Source organism: Anser brachyrhynchus (assembly GCF_964034855.1).
Source record: "Anser brachyrhynchus genome assembly, chromosome: 24".
Classification (NCBI taxonomy): Eukaryota; Metazoa; Chordata; class Aves; order Anseriformes; family Anatidae; genus Anser; species Anser brachyrhynchus.
In genome coordinates, this window is record NC_137717.1 from 913,789 (window position 1) to 930,889 (window position 17,101).

The following is a 17,101-nucleotide window of genomic DNA, read 5'->3' on the forward strand; positions in this document are numbered from 1 at the left end:
ATAAAACCCACAGATATCCCTTAAAAGGCCACTGAAACAAGTGCAATTAGCAGCTTATTCTTCCGCTGTATTTTTGGTTCATTGGATTGCCAGGATTTAACGTTTATTTCCGTCCCGCAGCTCAGCCGAGCTCTGCCCGTCCGGGTCACCCGGCCCCACAGGACAGGGGGACAGGGGGGCACCGTCCCCGGAGGTCCCGTGCAGCCCCCAAACCCCCAGGGCTCTTCCCGCAGGGGATGGGACAGGAGATTTGTGCTGACACCGAACAGCTCTGGGGAGCTGCCAGCAGGCTTTGTCCTGCCCGTTCTCAGTGAAAAAACAATGCAAGAGACAAAACAAACGAGGCAAAAGGAGAGGGCACGGGGCAGGGCTGCCCTGGGGCCGCGCAGCACCCACCGCCTCCTCCCTGCGCCCAGGCAGCTGCGGGGCTCAGCGTAATCCCACAGCCAGCCCCGCACCAAGTGGGATTGCCTGATTTTAACAACATAATCTCAGAGGAGAGCCGGCGCCTTGGTGCTGAGCCGGCGCTGCGGTGTGCCGGAGCAGGATCCCGTGGCGCAGAATGTGGGGGCTGCCCCGGAGCATCCCCCCGCAGCCCTCGGGGCACAGGGATGCGCTCGGGCAGCAGCCGGGTGCTGGATTTTGGCAAAAGCCCACCCCGGATCCCCGGGAAGGCGATCACATCTGCTGAGGGGTTCTGCGCTCTGCTGGGCATCAGCTGGAGCTCCGGGCAGGGAAACGCACCGCTCCCATCGCTCTGCACCAGTCCGGTCCAGCCCGGCACAGCAAAGCCAACGGCGGTGAAATTCCTTTCTCCCCCAGCCAAGGGGCGTTCCTGAGCCCAGCCCAAGCTCCTGGAGCCCTGCCCTGTCCAGATGCAGGCTGTACCACGGAGAAAGTGGCAAAGGACGCAATGCAAGACATCCCTCTGACACCATGGTTCCCCACACAGAAGGACCCCTTGCTTCTGTTTCAAAAACAAAGAAAAGACTCAAGAGAGGGGAGAGAACCAGCACCTTGCTCTCTCAGATCCCCCGGGCACCAGCCCAGGCTCCCTCGCCGTGCTGCACGTGCTGCTGCACCGCCCCACGTCCCCATCCCACCGGCGGTGCCTGCGCCCCGGGAGGAGCCACGGCCCCGCTCCTGGGGCCCCTCACAGCCCTGGGAAAACCTGGCCACGTCTCACCCCGCACGCAGGTGAAGGCACACCCCGGTGTTCCCACCTAACCACCACCCCGCGGCTTCCCCCACCCAAAGCACACAGCAGAACCCGTGGCACATCTCAGGCACGTCGCGGGCACGTCGCAGGCGAAGCCGTCCACGCCTCCCCCTCGCCATGCACCGTCCCCTGGCCGAGGCGAGGATCCAGGTGCCAAAACCCATCCCCTCCCTCCGCACCCCACCAGGCTCTCGCCCGGGCAGGGTTCCCCCGAGGGGCGGCCACGCCACGGCGCTGCCGCCTGGCACCGCTGCACGCCGCCTGCAGTGGGAAGCCACGTCACCGCCACGCGTCTGCGGGGACTTCTCCTCCACCCGTCCCCCAGAGCCATGGCGCTGGGTCTCTTCCTGACCCCGGCGCTAATTCGGGGTGGATGAGGCTCGAGCCGGCTCTAACCGTGACGCAGAGCCCGCGGCACGACGCCGGCCACCGAGTTGGGAAGCGCCTGGCAGGTACTAACCCATGCAGCACATCCGGCACACCATGCGCGTGCTCAGCCACCTCTCCTCCCCGTACAGGCGCTGCGTTTCCATCTCCTGTGCCCGGGCTGGGGGGCGCTGGGTCCCGGCAGAATGGCGACCACCTCCCTGCTCCAAGGGACGGGTGGGGAAGGGTCTTCTGGCGGCACCTCCTGCCCCGCCGGCCGAGGCAGCGCGGTGGGTGACGGCTCGGCCGCAGCTCCTCCCACAGCACCACTTCCTACAGCCTCTGCCCCCCGCTCGGGGCCCGGCCGCCCTTCCTCCAGGGCATCGCCGCGAACCCCCTGCGATGCCAGCGGCCGCCTTGTGCTTCCTCCGGTCGCCGTGCCCCACGGGGCCGTGCACCCCTCCGGACGCAGCCAGCCGAGCGGCCACAGGCACCAGGGAGAGGAGTTTGCCTCCAGAGGAGGGGGTGAGCTCGCCCGGCACGGTGACAATGCGTGTCCCCGAGGGTCTGCAGTCCTGACGGCCGCCCAATGCTCGCAGAGCTGTGCAGAAGGCTCCCTGCAGATTTCAGCCGCTCCCCACGAAGCGATGGGGAAGGAAGGGCAGTTCCCCCACCAGCGGCTCCAGGCAGGAGCAGGAGGCGTTGCAGAGCGCGGCGCAGCTCCCAGCGGCGACACGGGGCAGCAGAAGTGCTGGGGCACGGGTCGGAGCCACGCCAGGCGCGCCCGTGGAGCTGGGCACGGCCCCGCAGACAGGCTCCGGGCTTGTTTCTCTCCCTCTTGTTTTCCAGTTAATTGCACCAGCCGCGGGGCCGGGGCCGGGACGGACAATGACAGGCTTTTTTCCTCGCTCGCGCCTGCCAGCCAGAAGCTTCTCCACAAATAATTCCCTGGGTCCGAAGTACTGGAGCTGAGTCCCAAATGCTCCGGCTGCAGGCTGCAGTCCTGCTCGGCATGCGGGGAGATAACGGGGGCCTCCTTTATCGCCACCTCTCTTCCTTTTCTTCTAAATATAATCCCACCGCAGACCTCCTGGTCCAAGCCCCGCCGCCCTGGCCGGGGAGACGAGCGGAGCCAGCTCGCGGCCGGGGGAAGGCAGGAGCGCAGAGCCCCTGTGCATGGCAGGGGGCAAACGGGGACGGGGACGCGTCACCGAGCCCCGCGCAGAAAGTCTGGGGCAGGCCGGGAGGTGCCCGTGGGCCTGCGGCACCTCGGCACGCTCGCCCTTCCCATCTGGTGCAGAACTGACGTTTTCTCCCTTTTTTTGCCCCGTCTCACCCCCTCCAGGTGGTTCCTGGGCTCTAACTAGGTTACGCACACCCCACACCGCGCTGTCGTCCGAGCTAATAATAATGCACAGCTACTGCTCGCTAACAGCATTAAGGCGCTGCGAGCTTATCTCTCGCCGGCTAATCTTTCCAGAGTCACCCTGATAAGCAACCTGTTGCAACCCCCCCCCCCGCTTCCCTCCGTCCTGTGCCATCTCGCAGGGGGCTGCTGGCCCCAGTGGCCCTGGCCCTGGCCACCAGGAGCCCCCAGCACCAGGACCCCCCAGCACCAGCCCTGCCTGGGGCCACGCAGGGGACGCGGGCAGTGCCCAGGTGACAAGGCCGACCCTGGCACCGTGGGGCTCCCACCCCTGCGTGCAGTGCATGGAGCATTGCCGGGTGTCAGTGGTACAGGGAACAGCTCCAGCAAACGGTGCCCCTGCTGCTGCAGCTGCCGTCAGGCACTGGCAAGAACCGAAATCCGTAATTACACGTGCCCGTGCCACTTCCATTTGATGGTTCTCAGCACGTCTGATGCCTTCGGAGCTGCACAGACGCGTTCAGCTGCGACGCGCTTTCATGTCGCTGCCTTCCCGAGACAGGCGAGGCTTGCAAAGAGACAACCACATGGCGAGCCCGGCCACAGCCCAGCCGAGCCTCAGCGCCGTGCTTCCCAGCAGCTGCTCCCACTGCGAGGCTGAGCACCTCGGCTGCTGTGCCCAGGGCAGCACAAGCCCTCGCCGGAGGGCAGAGGCTGCCAAGGAATGGAGCCACGCACCCAAGGGGTTTTCACATCTCTGTCGGTTCCCTGAACAAAGCAGCGAGAGCTGGGCAATGCGCAAAGCCACCCTGCCCCACACCTGGCCACAGGCAGCCCAAAACAGGGCACCAGCTGAGTCTGGGGAGGAAAACTTCCACTTGGCATCCCTTCAGCAGACCCCTCACCACGGCACCGCCGCCCCGTGCAGGTATTTCCCCCCGTTTGCCCGCGGCAGCCCCGTCCTGGCAGCCCCGTCCTGGCAGCTCGCCTGTCCGCACAGCTCCCGACGTGCCCGGCCGGTGCTGCCGCTCCCCCGCCTCGCCTCCTCACTGCATCCCTGCGCGCCCGTCGGGTGCCATCGCCGTCTGCTGCCTCCCCGCCCGGGCCGTGCCAAAGCCCCGTCCCAGCCCGGGCAGGGCAGGGCAGAGGGGTCCAGCACGGGAGGAAGGTGAGGGCCTGCGGGGCCTTCCACGTCCTGCACGGGCTCCTCAGATTCTGCTTAAATAAAGCCCGGGAATGCTTTATTTACTCAGCTCCCAGCTTTCTGCCCCGCTTGCTGCTCCCTGCTAAAGCCGGGGGGCACAGGACACACCAGATCGCGTCCTGTGCTGGATGAGCTCGCAGAGGTCCTGGGGACATCTCTACATCACAGCATTAAATCACCCGCCCAGGTGTGGGGTGAAGGAGCTTTTTGTTCCATACCAGTGTTTAGAAACAAACTTGAAAGTTTCGAAGCAAATCGCTTTCGCTTCAAACTCCTTCAAGGCAAAAAAAAAGAAAGGGAATGCACTTTTTTTTGTTTTTCTTTTAACGTGGTACTTTCAAAATGGGGAATATGCAGAAAACCTGTCTGGCTCGGGAACATGAGGTATTTAAAATGTGCTGGCTGCCAACTCGAGAGCTGACATAATCCATCATGACAGCAGAGCTAATTGGACAGGATCTACAGAGCCTTTCGAAAGCGGGAGCGGAGACAGCACGTGACTCAGCCCGGAGGAACGCAGCAGATACCTGCGGTGGAAAACCAGCCAGCACCATCCAGCACCCGGATATTTAACGAGGCCGACACCCGAGCAGCGGTGACGCAGCGGAGAGCCGAGGCCGCCCGCGGCTGCACGGCGCAGCCGGCCGAGCACGCAGCGGTTACGTGCGCGCCGAAAGCTGCCGCAGGACGAGCCCCGTCCTCCGGGATGTCGGGAGAGGTTGAGGCAGGGCCTGCAGGGCCTGCGGGGCGGGTGCCACCTCACCCTGCCGAGAGAGGGGTGAGGAAGGAAAGTGCGGATCGAGGGGTTTCGCTGCTCCCGACACCTGCGCCCGTGCTTGCCAAAGGGACGGGGTGTTGTCCTGCAAAGCAGCGGGGTCAGCGCATTACGGGGGGACGAGGGGCCAGGAGGGGATGGCAGCTCCGCAAAGGGGCCAGAAGATCCTGAGACAGAGCAGAGGCGAGCACAGCGCTCACCTCACTGCCCGAGGTGGCCCTGGCACCAAGACGAAGCAGACGGCGGCAGCGCTGGGTGGGTAACAGGGCACGCTGCTGCCCCGCAGCCCGCTTGTGCAACTCGGCTGCGCTCGGGGAGGCCTCAACAGATCTATCCTGGCAGCGCTGGGGGAGGAAGGAAGGATCGCCTGCCACCAGTCTTATCTGGGGAAAAGGCCCAGCAGATCCCTGCCAGCTGCCCAGGCTCATCCGTCCCGCTCCTGCATATAGGAAAAGTGAAAGGAGGGGGGAACCTGGCCCTGCACTGGGGCACGGGGGGAGCCAGGCAAACAAATGGATCCCAGGAGGGAGACGTCAGGACGGAGAAGGCGCTGGTTAGTCCTTGTCCGGCCCTGAAGCTACGGCCTGCCCCGTAACGAACCCTCGCGGTCCTCGTGATGCGGTCACACACAATCCCTATTTTGGGAAACTGAGGCAGGGTCACTCCAGCTGCTCCGCGAGCCGCTGCCAAGGCCCGAGCAGCTCCAGGCGGCGTCTCGGCCACGGCCCTCGCTGCCGCTGCGGGTTCCTACGGGTTTCTGTGGGTTTCTGCGGGTAAGCGACATGCTGTTGTCGCTGCGAGCGGTCGCGGTGACGTTGGCCCGGGGAGAGGACGGCCTGGCGGCACAACCAGCACCACGTGTGCTGGGCTCGCGCCGAGACAAAAAGCAGCCTCATCCCCAGCGAGGCCCCTGCACCGAGATCCTCCCCCCCGGGGCCCGGCAGCCCCCCCAGCGCTTACACCGGGAGGGGAAACACCAAGTTTAGGCACCGCTAACCCTGCCCTCCCCGGGGCCTCCTCCCTCCTCCCGGCAGCCACGTCCGTCCGTCCGTCCCTCCCGCGCCGGGCCCCGACCCTGCCCCACGCCAGCCATCTTAGTGCCTGTCCCCTACCTGCCCCGCTCCGGCTCCTCCAGTACAGGACACCGGCGATGCCCAGGACGTGGCTGAGGATGAAAGCGGCGGGCGGCAGATAGGAGCTCTCTGAAAGCGGCATCGTCCCCTACTCCCTGCCTGCCGGCCTCCGTCCCGTCGCTGCACGCCTGTCCCCAAACTTCTTGCTCCAGAGGCGGCTGCGGCGCGAGCTCGGCATCGCCGGCGGGGAACGAGGGGAGGCAGAGCCGCTGCCGGCACACACTGCAAAACTTCCTGCCCGCGCCGCGCCGGCACCTCCGCTCCAGCTGGCCGCAGCCCCGGAGCTGGCAAGGCGTGGGGACGGCCAGCGCCGGCCCGTGGAGATTTTGGAGCTCAGGGTGGGGGTAGAGGAGAAAGCGAGCGGCAGGCTGACACGAACATCTTTCCTGTGTGTTCACGCGGTCAAACTTCGCCCCCCCCTCCCCTCCTCCTTCCAAGGGGAGAGACGTCATCTCCTGAATTTCCATTCCCAGCCCCGCTGGAAGGCCGGCTGCGGCTCCGCGGAGCAGGGGGCTCTCCGTGGGACGGCCACACCGAAACACCCGGCCCCAAACATGGGGCTGGGAGACCCGGGGCTCGCGGGTGGCGTTCGGGCGGCGCGCCGGCAGCTCGGGGCACCCAGCCGCACGCCGACAGTGCCAGCACGTCCCCAGGGAGCACCAGTCTGGCCGTAGGAAATCCTCTCCCCAGCAGCAAAGGTGAAAGCGAACGAAGCCAGATTTAGGCTTTGTGTGTTTCTTCACTGTTACTGGAAGTTTAACAAAAGCTCGTCGGCTTTTCCCACTCCTCGAGCCATTTCTCGTTACAGAGGGAGCAGGGCAAAAGGCCTGGAAACGCACTGCAACAGCATGGCAACGCTTCCTTTTTTTTTTTTAGGAGAAATTAATTTCCGGGACTCCTCTGCAGCCGATGGGCCAGCGGCAGGAAGGGCTTTTTGCATGTCTAAGGGGAAACGCCAGCAGAAGGCTCTCTAAAGACAAAGGTTTCCCCCACGCCTCCTGAGGCTGAGGCCCCCTGCTGCTGCAGGGCTGGTGTCGGCGGTGCCACAGCTCCTGCTTAAACTGGGGGGTGAGCGAGAGGCCCCTGCCCAGGCTCTCCCCCACCCGCAGGCTCACCCCGCTCCCTGTCCCTCCCCGCACCCTGTTATTCTTGCAGCCAGCATTCGGGCGAGTCCCCGGGGGCCACCAGCGCTGCACGGTGACACTTTCCAGCGTGACGGGGCTAACTAACGGTCCCGTAGGGCCGCACCGCCTGCACAGGCGTTGTTCTGGTGGTTTCACCCCCAGAGCCGCACGCCCTGCTGCCACACAGCCGTTACGGCCCGGCCCCTCGGCGCTGCGACCGCGCTGAGCGGGCGGGGGGGCCCCGGCCCAAGGCTCGGTTTCGCTCTCGGAGCTCCTCGTGCACCAGTCCCCAGTGGTTTGCCTCGCTTCTTGGGCGGCTGGAGAGTTACTCAGAATTTAACGCTGGGTTTCTGCCTTCGCCGCGGCTTCCAAGAAGCACCGAGCTAAGAGCAGCTCGCCCCGCTGAAGGCTCCTTGCAGCGGAGGGGGAAAGCCCCACTTCCGATGCACGACAGCCGCGCCCCGGAAAGCTGCGAAACCGCAGCCTGGCTCAGGCATCAGCTGGGGCAGGAGCCTGGCGATGGGTTTGTGCAGGGCCAGCACCGCCCCAGCTGCACCAGACCCCGAAACCCCAGCACGTTGGGGGCACCCTACGAGCACCCAGCTGGGCCCGCTCTGCCCAGACACCCGCAGACATTTTTGGCGCATGTACACACCCAGAGCCGCTCCCCCAGCCACACAGCCACAAGCACGGCCAGGCCCACGGAGAAAAACGTCACGAGTAAATTGTGATAGACCCAAACACGCGGCTTTGCTAAAACCGAGCCCACCGCAGGCTCTCCACTGCCCCGGGGAAATCTCAGCCGCGGCCGTGGACATCCTGCACCAGGTACCTGCAGCTCCCCGTGGCCACGCGGGCTAATAAGAGGGGCAAAGGGGGAATAAAGAGGATTACCCCAGGGCTCAGCGCTGTGGCAACGTGTTTTCCACAGCTCTGGCCCTGCCCGACTTAAAAACATTCCAGCATAGCTTTCGTCTAAAGCAATCTGCTTTCTGTTAAGGCCGGGGAAGCGCTGCAGGAGCCGTGAGCTGCCCGGCAGCGCTCGCCTGCAGCGGCCGTTCCCGGCGGCGCGAGGCCACCATAAATAGCAAGCAGCAGGCACGGGGCAGCTCACGCCCTGCGAGGCCGGCGTCTGCTGCTGCTGCTGCTGCTGGCAGGGCCGTGACGTGTCCGAGGCTCGCGGGGAAAGGCCCTGAGGCAGGAGCTGGTTTTCCCCTTCCTCCTCGCCCCATCCGCGGGGTCGCACCCTGCCCCTCTCCAAGTGCCCCACAACACGCACCGAGCGCTTCCAGCTGCTGCGACCCCACACACCCCCCTCAAGGAGGGGATGCAGCTGGACGAGCCCTCTGGCAAATAAAGCTATTCAAATTTATGTGTTTTGTTTTAGGAAGACAGAGGTTAGGGGGGCGCTTCCGCAGACACCAGCAGACCTGCAGCTATAACAGCACCAGCACAGGGACCTGCTGGGAGCGCAGGGGCAGGCGGAGGGGACGCGGGAGGGGGTGGCTGCTGGGGGAGCAGCGCTTTGGGGGAGCAGCAAGTGGCAGCTCCCATGGCCAGGGACAAGGCCACGCAAAGAGAAGCCAGCACCAGAGCTTGGCCATGCCCGGGGGGAGCTGTGCCCTGGGACCCCCCCAGCACCAGGACCTGGGGGCACCATCAGCCCCGCGGCCGGCTGAGGACAGAATCGCGCTTCATTCCACTCAATTTAATGCCCATTTCCCCCTTTTCCTTTTAATGCTCCTTTTAATGGCCTGTTCTTGGCACGAGCAATCCCTTGAAGCTATTTCTTGCTGCGGCAGGAAACCGATAGCGGCTGTAATTCACCCGGCTGCAGGGGGTGGGAGATGCGGGGAGCAGGCGGCTGCTGCGATGGTTTTGGGGCAGACCGGGGGGGGCTCGGGGGGCCCCAGAAGCCCCCAGCAGGCACCGCACCCTGCGCTCGGCCGGGGGCAGCGGCACGAGGCCACCCCCAGCCATGGAAACGGCTCTGCACACACAAAACACCCGCGGCTAATTTTAGTTCCTTGCAAGGCGGCTCTTCCAGTTACGACTGTCGCCTCGGCCCGAAAAGGAAACGGGTGGGGAGAGCGTGCATCTCCCGGCCCCAGGAATCCGGGACGGGGGGGGGCCGTGCCCCGTGCTCCCCGCCCCAAAGACACCCCCGTGCTTCAGGGGGGTGCCCGTGCCTCATCCCACACAGCCCCACGCGTTATTCCCCTTTCACTCCCCCGAGCACCACGCAGCCTGGCTCTGCCCCGCAGCGGCGCGCCGGATCCCACAGCTACTGGCTTTCCTCCCGCGCTCCCATCCCAGACATCTGCAAAGCATCGCCAGGAGTCTAAAAATAAGATGACCCCCGCCCTGTTTGAACATAAAAACGTCTTCACGGGGATGCTGCGAGGCGGGTCCCATCCTGCCCCTGGGGGGACACAGACCTGCCCAAATTCTGAGCCCAGAGAGGGGCGAAACCACCCCACGCACCCCGTCCCCCATCCCCACGGCCGTGTCCTGGCCGCGGCAGGGCCCGGAGCTGAGTCACGGCTGGCTCAGGGCAGAGGCATCACGCAGGGGGCCGAGCCCCCCCTCGCCGTGCGCCTCCCCGGTGAGTAATGCTGCGCCGCGGCGGCTGCCGGCTCCGGCATCTCCTTATATGACTGGGGAAGTCGCCGGGCAGCGGCACCTCCGCATCCCGGGCCGCTCGGGGCTCCGCACCCCGGCACCAGGGCGGGCGATGCCGTGGGGATGCTCCTCCGTCCCCCGGGCGCTGCAGCCTCCCGGGAGGCAGCGGAGGCCAGGCTGCCTCCGGCCAGGGGTGCGCGTCCAGCGGCGTGTCCCAGCCTCGGGGAGGTGGCAGCCAGGTGGCACTGTGGAAACGCCGAAGTGCTCGGCTCCGACAGCAACGAGACCAGAGCTGGCCCAAAAGCTGCTGGCACTGGGCATGGGAAGCACCCAGGGCCCCACAGGGCAGGGGGGCAGCACCCCGCTGAGCCCCTCCCAGGGCCCCAAAGGTTCACGTCAGCTTGCCCGCACCCCAGGGAGCCAACAGCCCTTTGTGGTGCTCCCGACCAGCCAAGCCCACAAAAATCCCCTCCATCTCCTACAGCAAGCAACGCTGGACAGGACAGGGGCTGCAGGCTCAACAGGGAGCTCTGGGAACCTGCCAGGAAGGTGGCGACAATGCTGCGTGGGTTTTCCAAAGGGGTTTCTGTGCTCTGAACAGGGAGGCGAAGGGGTGCACGGCCTGCGGGGTCAGCCCACGGCAGGCAGAGGACAGAGGGGACGGCTGATGGTGGTGCTGAGCACGCCCAAACGCATGACCCTGATACAAGACCCACGCTTCCTGCTGTGCTTCCTCTGTGATGCTTTTTCCTTTCTGTTGTTTTTTTCCTGTTTTCTGGGAGTTCCAAGAACAAATCTTGGTCATTTACAGCAGCAACTTGAAATTGGAAAGGAGCAAAAAAAACCCTCTGAGATCCAGGAGTTCTGGATCAGGGATCCCAAGGCGAATCACAGCTGGGCCCTCCTGGCACGGCCTGCTCCAAGGCAGCAGTGAGGAGCACGGGGGCGCAGCTCCAGCCGTGCCGAGGCACCAACCGAGCAAAGCCCAGGAGGAGCCGCTGCGCCCAAACCACACCAGTGCATCACATCTCCTCTCACACACGAGAAAACCCAAAATATATCTGCTGTGCTCTGCACGGCTGCACCCCTCCGCTCCCAGCACCGCAGCGGGTGGGAGCAAACGCTGCTCAGAGCAGGCTCAGCCAGGCTCCACGTCTCCCCACGCCACGGGCAGCTTCTCCCGGAGGGCAGCCAGACCCACGGCTTCACGCCATCAGCGCGGCCGTCCTTGGAAAGGGCGGCGAACACGGGCGCACCAGGCAGGCAGCCCAGCGAGACGCGGTGCTGGCCGCTGCGCGCAGGGCGCGTGCTCGCGGCGAGCTCCGGCCGGGCGCACCCGCGGCGGCAAGCACAGGCAGGGCCCCGGCGGGCGCGGGGCTCGCTCCACCCTGCCCTCGGCGCCGGAGCCCTGGGAGAGGGAAGCCAGAACAAAGATGATGTTTCTTCTGATCTGGGCTGTGAAAAACAAGGCGGAACGGGCAGGTGGCGGCTCCCGGCGCTGCCCAGCGCGGCCTCGCGGGACCGGCTCCTCCCCGGCGCTGCCTCCGCTTTGAACGCTGCTCCCGCTGCAGGTGAATCACCGGCTCCGGCCTGTGCGGGCAAAGCCTCCGGTTCCCCAAACGTGCCGGGCGGCAGCGGGAGCGTTCCCCGTGCTAAGCGTTTCCTTCGTGCTTTCATCACCCGGGAGCCCTCACGTGGCACCCGGCTGAGCCGGGAGGGACGGGGATGAGCCTGCGCCGTCCCCTGAGCCGAACTCGGGGCTGCAAAAGGTCTCAGAGGACGGGACTGGAAAACTTCCCTGGCAGCAACGCTTCTGTTAAGAGCCAACCCCACAAGTCCTGGTGGGCCTCAAGCAAGGGTTTTTTGTCCTGGGAGAGCTGCCCCTGCAGGGACCGAGGCTTCAGGTGCCCCGCCGTCACCTCCTGTCACTGCACGGCTCTCCAAGGGAGCTGCAGAGCCGCGAGCTGGGCTGGATCCACGGATAACGGGAAGCCCGGCTCGGCCCAGGGCTGCTCAGCACCAGCCCTAGACTGAGGCCTCCAACCTGCAGCCGCACAGAGAGGGCATCCCGAGTGAATGTTTAACCACAACCACCTCTGCAGAGGGGCCCCGCTGGACGCGGCACGGCTGCGATAAGGGAGCCGCACCGGGAAGCCTCCGGCCCCGCCACGCTGTCGGCAGCAAAATCTGAGCTCCGAGGAACTCGGAAAAGGAAGTGCCGGTGATAACAACGGAGATGTTCCCCTTTCCAGCAGACGTCTGGGCACCAAAATAGTAATTACATCGCAAAAAAGACTTCCCTTCCCAACACAGACCTGCCTGTGCTGATGGGCCCTGTGACTGCCGCTGCCCCGGTCTGGGGGTGCTGAGCCAGGACCGGGAGCAGCGGAGAGGTGGGTACGGGCTGCAGGGGGGACGGCCCCGACACTGCCCCTGCGAGCAGGGGGTGGGAGGTCAGAGAGAAGCTGGAAGCAAACATTATGGCTGCTGGCTCTCATTCTGCAAAGCAAACAGCGGAGCTGAGCTGCCACCTGCTCACGGCTTAATCATTCCCCAGGAGCAAGGCTCGCCGTTAACCCTTGGGCTGGCACCTCCAGCCCGGGGCCTCAAGGGACTGAAACACCTCGGGAGGAGAGCGTTTGTTTCCCTTTGCATCTGCAGCGAGCCCGTCCCAGCGGGGCGGGCAGGAGAGCTGCTCCCGACCTCCTGCAGCTCCTAAACCAGAGCAGGAACAAGAGCAGCCGGTGTCCCCAGAGGCACCGGCACAGAACCCCAGCCTCCTTTTCTTGGTGAAACTCACTTTTTGGTGACCCAGATTCTGCAGCTTTCCACGGGGCCATTAGCTGCCAGCACTGCACCCTCCCCTCCAGCAGCCCCCCATGACACAAGAGCCCCTCTCCAGCAGCAGGGTGCCTGACACGGACCTCAGGAGGTCCCCTCCAGCAAGGCCACCGGCTGCACAAGCTGGACGCATGCAATGCAGCATCCCATGGTGCTAGGATGGACCTCTGGAACCCCTCAAATGCTGCTTCCCAGCCCTCCCCGTGGCAGGAAACCAGGAACGTCACGCAGCATAGGTGCTGAGGGTGATCTCACCGCTCCTCTCCCCGTGCTAACAGCCTCCATCCACCCGCCGCCTGCCAGCATTCCCAGATTACCGCCGAGGCCGTCGGCCTGCTGCTGACGCAGCGGTTCAGGCACTGTCTCATCGCTTCCCACTTCTGAGAAGCCTCCCCGGGTTTGTCACCCCTGCGAGGGCGCTGGCAGGGAGCCGCGCTGGGCTTGCTCATCAAACAGTGCCGGGAACCTCGCGGCCGCTCACCCAGGCAGGCAGCGGGGGAGCACCAAGCCTGGTGCACCAGCAGCACGGCAGTGGCACAGGGCGGGAGGGAGCCAGGCCTACTGCTGGGCGAAGCAGGGGGACGGGGAGACCGCTGCCGGGGGCTTTCTCCGGGCGGGGGGCACGAAGCAGCCCCGGGGTCCCGCCAGCACCACGGCCCCACTGCTCTGCCCCGCGTTCAGCTGCAGCCGTGGCTCGCCCGCACGCCCACGGGCCGCACGCTTCCACGCTTTCCCAGGGGCTTGTGCTGACACGGCGAGGTGGCTCCGTTCCCGGGACGGGGGAGGACGAGGAAGCCGATGCCATCTCCGGGTCCCTCCCTAGCCCTGCGGCCACGGGGACAGCACACCTCCGCGGAGCCGCCGTCCGCGCGCTGGGTAAACACCGGCTCGGTGCTTCCCAGCACGCCCCACTATCCGTGGGGTGCGACACGGGGACCGAACCCACAGCACGGGGCCGAGGCCGTGGGGGCAGCGAGCAGCCTGGGCCAGGGCCGCATCCTGCACCCGCTCCTGGAGGAACCCCCCCGTTGAAGCCCCAGTCCCGGTCCTCACCCCTGCAGGACGCACGAGGCACGGCTCAGGGCTGGATGCGGTGCCCAGGACAGACAGACAGCCCCCGGCGGGATGGACAAACCCTGGCAGGACGCAGCGAGCCCCAGCCGCCGGCTCAGGGCCGCTCAAGGCCAAGCTCTGCGCTTCCCACAGCAGCTTAGGAAGCAGGAAAGCCAGCGGGGGGAGAGGCCGCCTGAATCAAAACCCCTTTTCTGCCGGCTTAACAAAAGGCCTGGTGTCTCCGCAAACAGGCTTGTTATTCTAACGCGAACCGAAGGCTTCTTGGCAGCAGGGGAAATACGAAAACGTTGGGCTAGCGGGAACTATCCGCGCTTTGTGCTGGGTGCGGGGGCCCGCGGCGCGTTTACACAGCGCTCCACGCAGCAGCCGGGCCCTGCGGGGCCGCCCCCAGCCCCACACCGATCCCTGTTTGCCCGCGAGCGGTGCTGCAAGGTGGGGAACAGGGGGAACCTGCACCAACCGTGCACCGCGAAGCCGCCCCACGCACAGGGCTTGACCGGCACCGGGGCACAAATAGGAACTACGGCAGCTCGTGGGACACGAGGTGTGCAAAGCCCCGTCTTAAAATTGAGGTCAAAGAGAGCCAAGCGGCGGATTCGCTCCTTTTCGTCTATAAATAGAGGGCAGGCAGACAACCTTGATCTCATCAGCTCTCCCAACTACACGGCGTGGAACAGGATTAGCGCCGGCAGGGAGGCGGCGGGTGGGAGCGCGGCGCTGTGCCCGCACCTCCGGCGGAGCCACGGGGGGGTCCCAGCACCCGGGGTGCTGAGGATGGGACCAGGACACGCAGAGCTCCCACCCGGCAGCCAGGGCAACCCCATCCTGCATCCTTCCTGGCCACCCTGTGGCTGTCACAGGACGTTGTGACAGAGGAAGGAGGAACGTTGGAGCCAGAGGAAGGCCAACAACCCCGGAGTGCCCCAGGAGAGAGCAGCAGGACCGGCCACGGCCGCGCTCCGGCACTGGAGCCCTGCTCCTGCCGTGCGCGGCACCTGAGCACCCGGCCGGGGCTGGACGCGGCCATGCCACAGAGATGGTTTCAGCTCCAGCTGGTGCAGGCAGCCCCGTAACGAACCAGGCCTTGAAGTGCAGCCGCAGAGAGGAATTTGGGATTAGAAGAACAGGGGGAGGCAGGGGCCCGGGACCTCCGTTCCCTAGAGACCTGCTCTCTCCCATGGAGAAATTTAATCCCCACTAAAAACCGAATGAAATAATCCAGTTCCTAGCGTTCCTCTGCCTGCTTTGTTAAAGCACCAGCACGGCACCAGGCATCAGAGGTGGCCGCTGGATCCCACCAGCTCAGCCCAAGCCCTTAAGATGCTCTTAAGAGGGCTCAGCTGGACCTTCCAGGAGCAAAAAGCCATCTCTGGCTCCGCTGGATGTGCTGGGAGCACTACAGAGCCCTAGGGCCCAGCTCCCAGGACTGTCCCCACTTTCACCAGGGCCCGTGGCCGCCTGCCAGCCCGGCAGGGGACGCGCATGAGCACTCCCCGCGCGCCCACGCCACTCGCACCCTGGATTTCATCCCTGCTCTGACAAACACCCCGAATGCCATCGCCACCCGGACACTTCACCCCTTGTCCCCGCTCGGCAGGGACATCCCCAGCGCAGGGAACTGAAACCCGCTCGGGCCCCCGCCCGCGGTGCCGAGGGCAGATGGTGGCCCCGGCGCCCTTATCACCCCCGGCCACCTTGGGCGGCCCCAGCGCGGGGAAACCATCACGTGAGGGGACGAAGGCAAACGGCAACGCGCGGGGACAGCCGCGGGCACCACGCCGGCACCAGGGCAGGGCTCGGCTCGTGCCGCCTGCTCCAATACCCTGCGCCTCCCTCCTGCCAGCAGGGCCGCCTCCTTACGTCTACAAATCCCTGGTTCTTATGGCAGAAACCCACCAGGTCAGCCTGGGCCTCTGCCCCCCAGCAGAAGGGTCCCAGACAACCCCTCACCAGTCAGTCCAGGAGCAGCAGAAGGGACGGATTCCCCCTCTCCTGCACTCCAAAAGCTTGCAGGGGGCTCATTCCTACACCCCATGCCTCACCCACCATGCTTGCACGCAGCTGGGACAGGCAGAACCCCTCAGGGCCATTGCCACGGCCGTGCGGCACACAACCAGGGGCGTCACCACTACGAAGGCAGCCAGCGGAGCTGGGAACGCGTCCGGGGGTTTAGGAGCTCAGCAGCAGAAGCAGCACCGCTATTTTGTGGGTACTCTGCTAAACACAGCAGGAGCATCCCCCGCAGCCCCTGCTCCCAGCACGCCAAGTCCCGCACGGTGCGAGGCCTCCAGCTCCAACTGGGCACCTGCAGGCAGCTCCAGCAGCCGCACAGACCGAAGGGCACGAGAAGGTTTCTGCCGGAGAGCTGCTCCCTTCCAGGCAGGTGAGAGAGCACCAAGAGCAGCTCCGGCTGGACCGCAGCCCCCAGACCCAGCACTGCCATCACCGGGTCCCTCGGCTGCTGGCAGGAGCAGCCCTGCAGGCACGGGTCACACACACGCCGGTACGGGAAGGAGCAGAGGTCCACTCGAGGATGCCCTGCCACGGGGAAAATCTGAGCTCGGTTCCCCTGGGGAAAGCGCGTGCCAACGGCAAGGTCAGATGAAGCAGGGAGATTAGCCTGAGCGCGCGGAGAAGGCCAAGAAGATGCTGGATTTTATCTGGCTGCCAAGTAAACAACAAACTTCTGAGAAAGCGAAACCAGCCGTCGTCATGCCACGGATAAAATTAACCCAGCAATAAATTTGTAATCAAATGGGTTTCCTGAGCCGAGCCCAAGGCTCTCGTCACCTTGGGGCCGTGACCGCCTGCTGCCCAGGGAAACCCAAGCCAGGAAGCTCTGAGGCCAGGCGGGGTGACCCACTTTATCTCATCCGCTCCCCAAAATGACCCCGGCTCGAGAGCACGAAGCGCAGCCGAGGAGAAGCCCGTTTCCCTTCCACCCAGGGCCGAGCCCCGGGGGCAGCCCCCAGCAGCATCCTTTGTCCCTGGTCCAGGGGAAGGGGGGCAGCACCGCACGGTCCCCATGGGGGGACGGGACGCCCTCCAAGGCCCCCCCCGGGCCGTGGCACGGCTGCTGGCACTCTGCCGGGGGTCAGGGCACTGCACTTGCACACCCAGCATTTACATATGAAACGGCCCCAGCTCCAATATCCGCTGCTGCCTGCACCTCCCTGGGGAGCTGAATAGAGATGGGGGGAGGCAGGGGCTAAGAATCCTCTCCGGCAATAAAACCTTGCTTTCCACCAGCTTTGTCCAAGCCCGCAGCTCGAGGGGAGCCCGCCTGCGGCTGCTTTCGGAGCCGAGGAGCACACTCAGCCGCAGCCAGCGCCAAGGCATCGCAGCGACGGGCACGCTGCAGCCATCTCCACACCAGC

The 17,101-nt window shown here is 65.4% G+C and overlaps 1 protein-coding gene across 10 annotated transcripts in view; it reads right to left on the minus strand.

Annotated features, from left to right (window-relative positions):
* MACF1 (microtubule actin crosslinking factor 1) overlaps positions 1–17,101 on the minus strand; it is a 142,802-nt gene that overhangs the window by 108,652 nt on the left and 17,049 nt on the right. The window contains exon 1 of one of the 10 annotated variants that reach the window (XM_080567045.1): positions 6,043–6,261. The exons of 8 other annotated variants lie outside the window; for them this stretch is intronic. In XM_080567045.1, the coding sequence (XP_080423171.1) occupies positions 6,043–6,145 (103 nt within the window). In that variant the 5' untranslated portion in view covers positions 6,146–6,261. Of the gene's footprint in view, positions 1–1,679; positions 2,109–6,042; positions 6,262–17,101 lie in introns of those variants that run through there. One more of the 10 variants, XM_080567049.1, reaches the window with a different exon arrangement.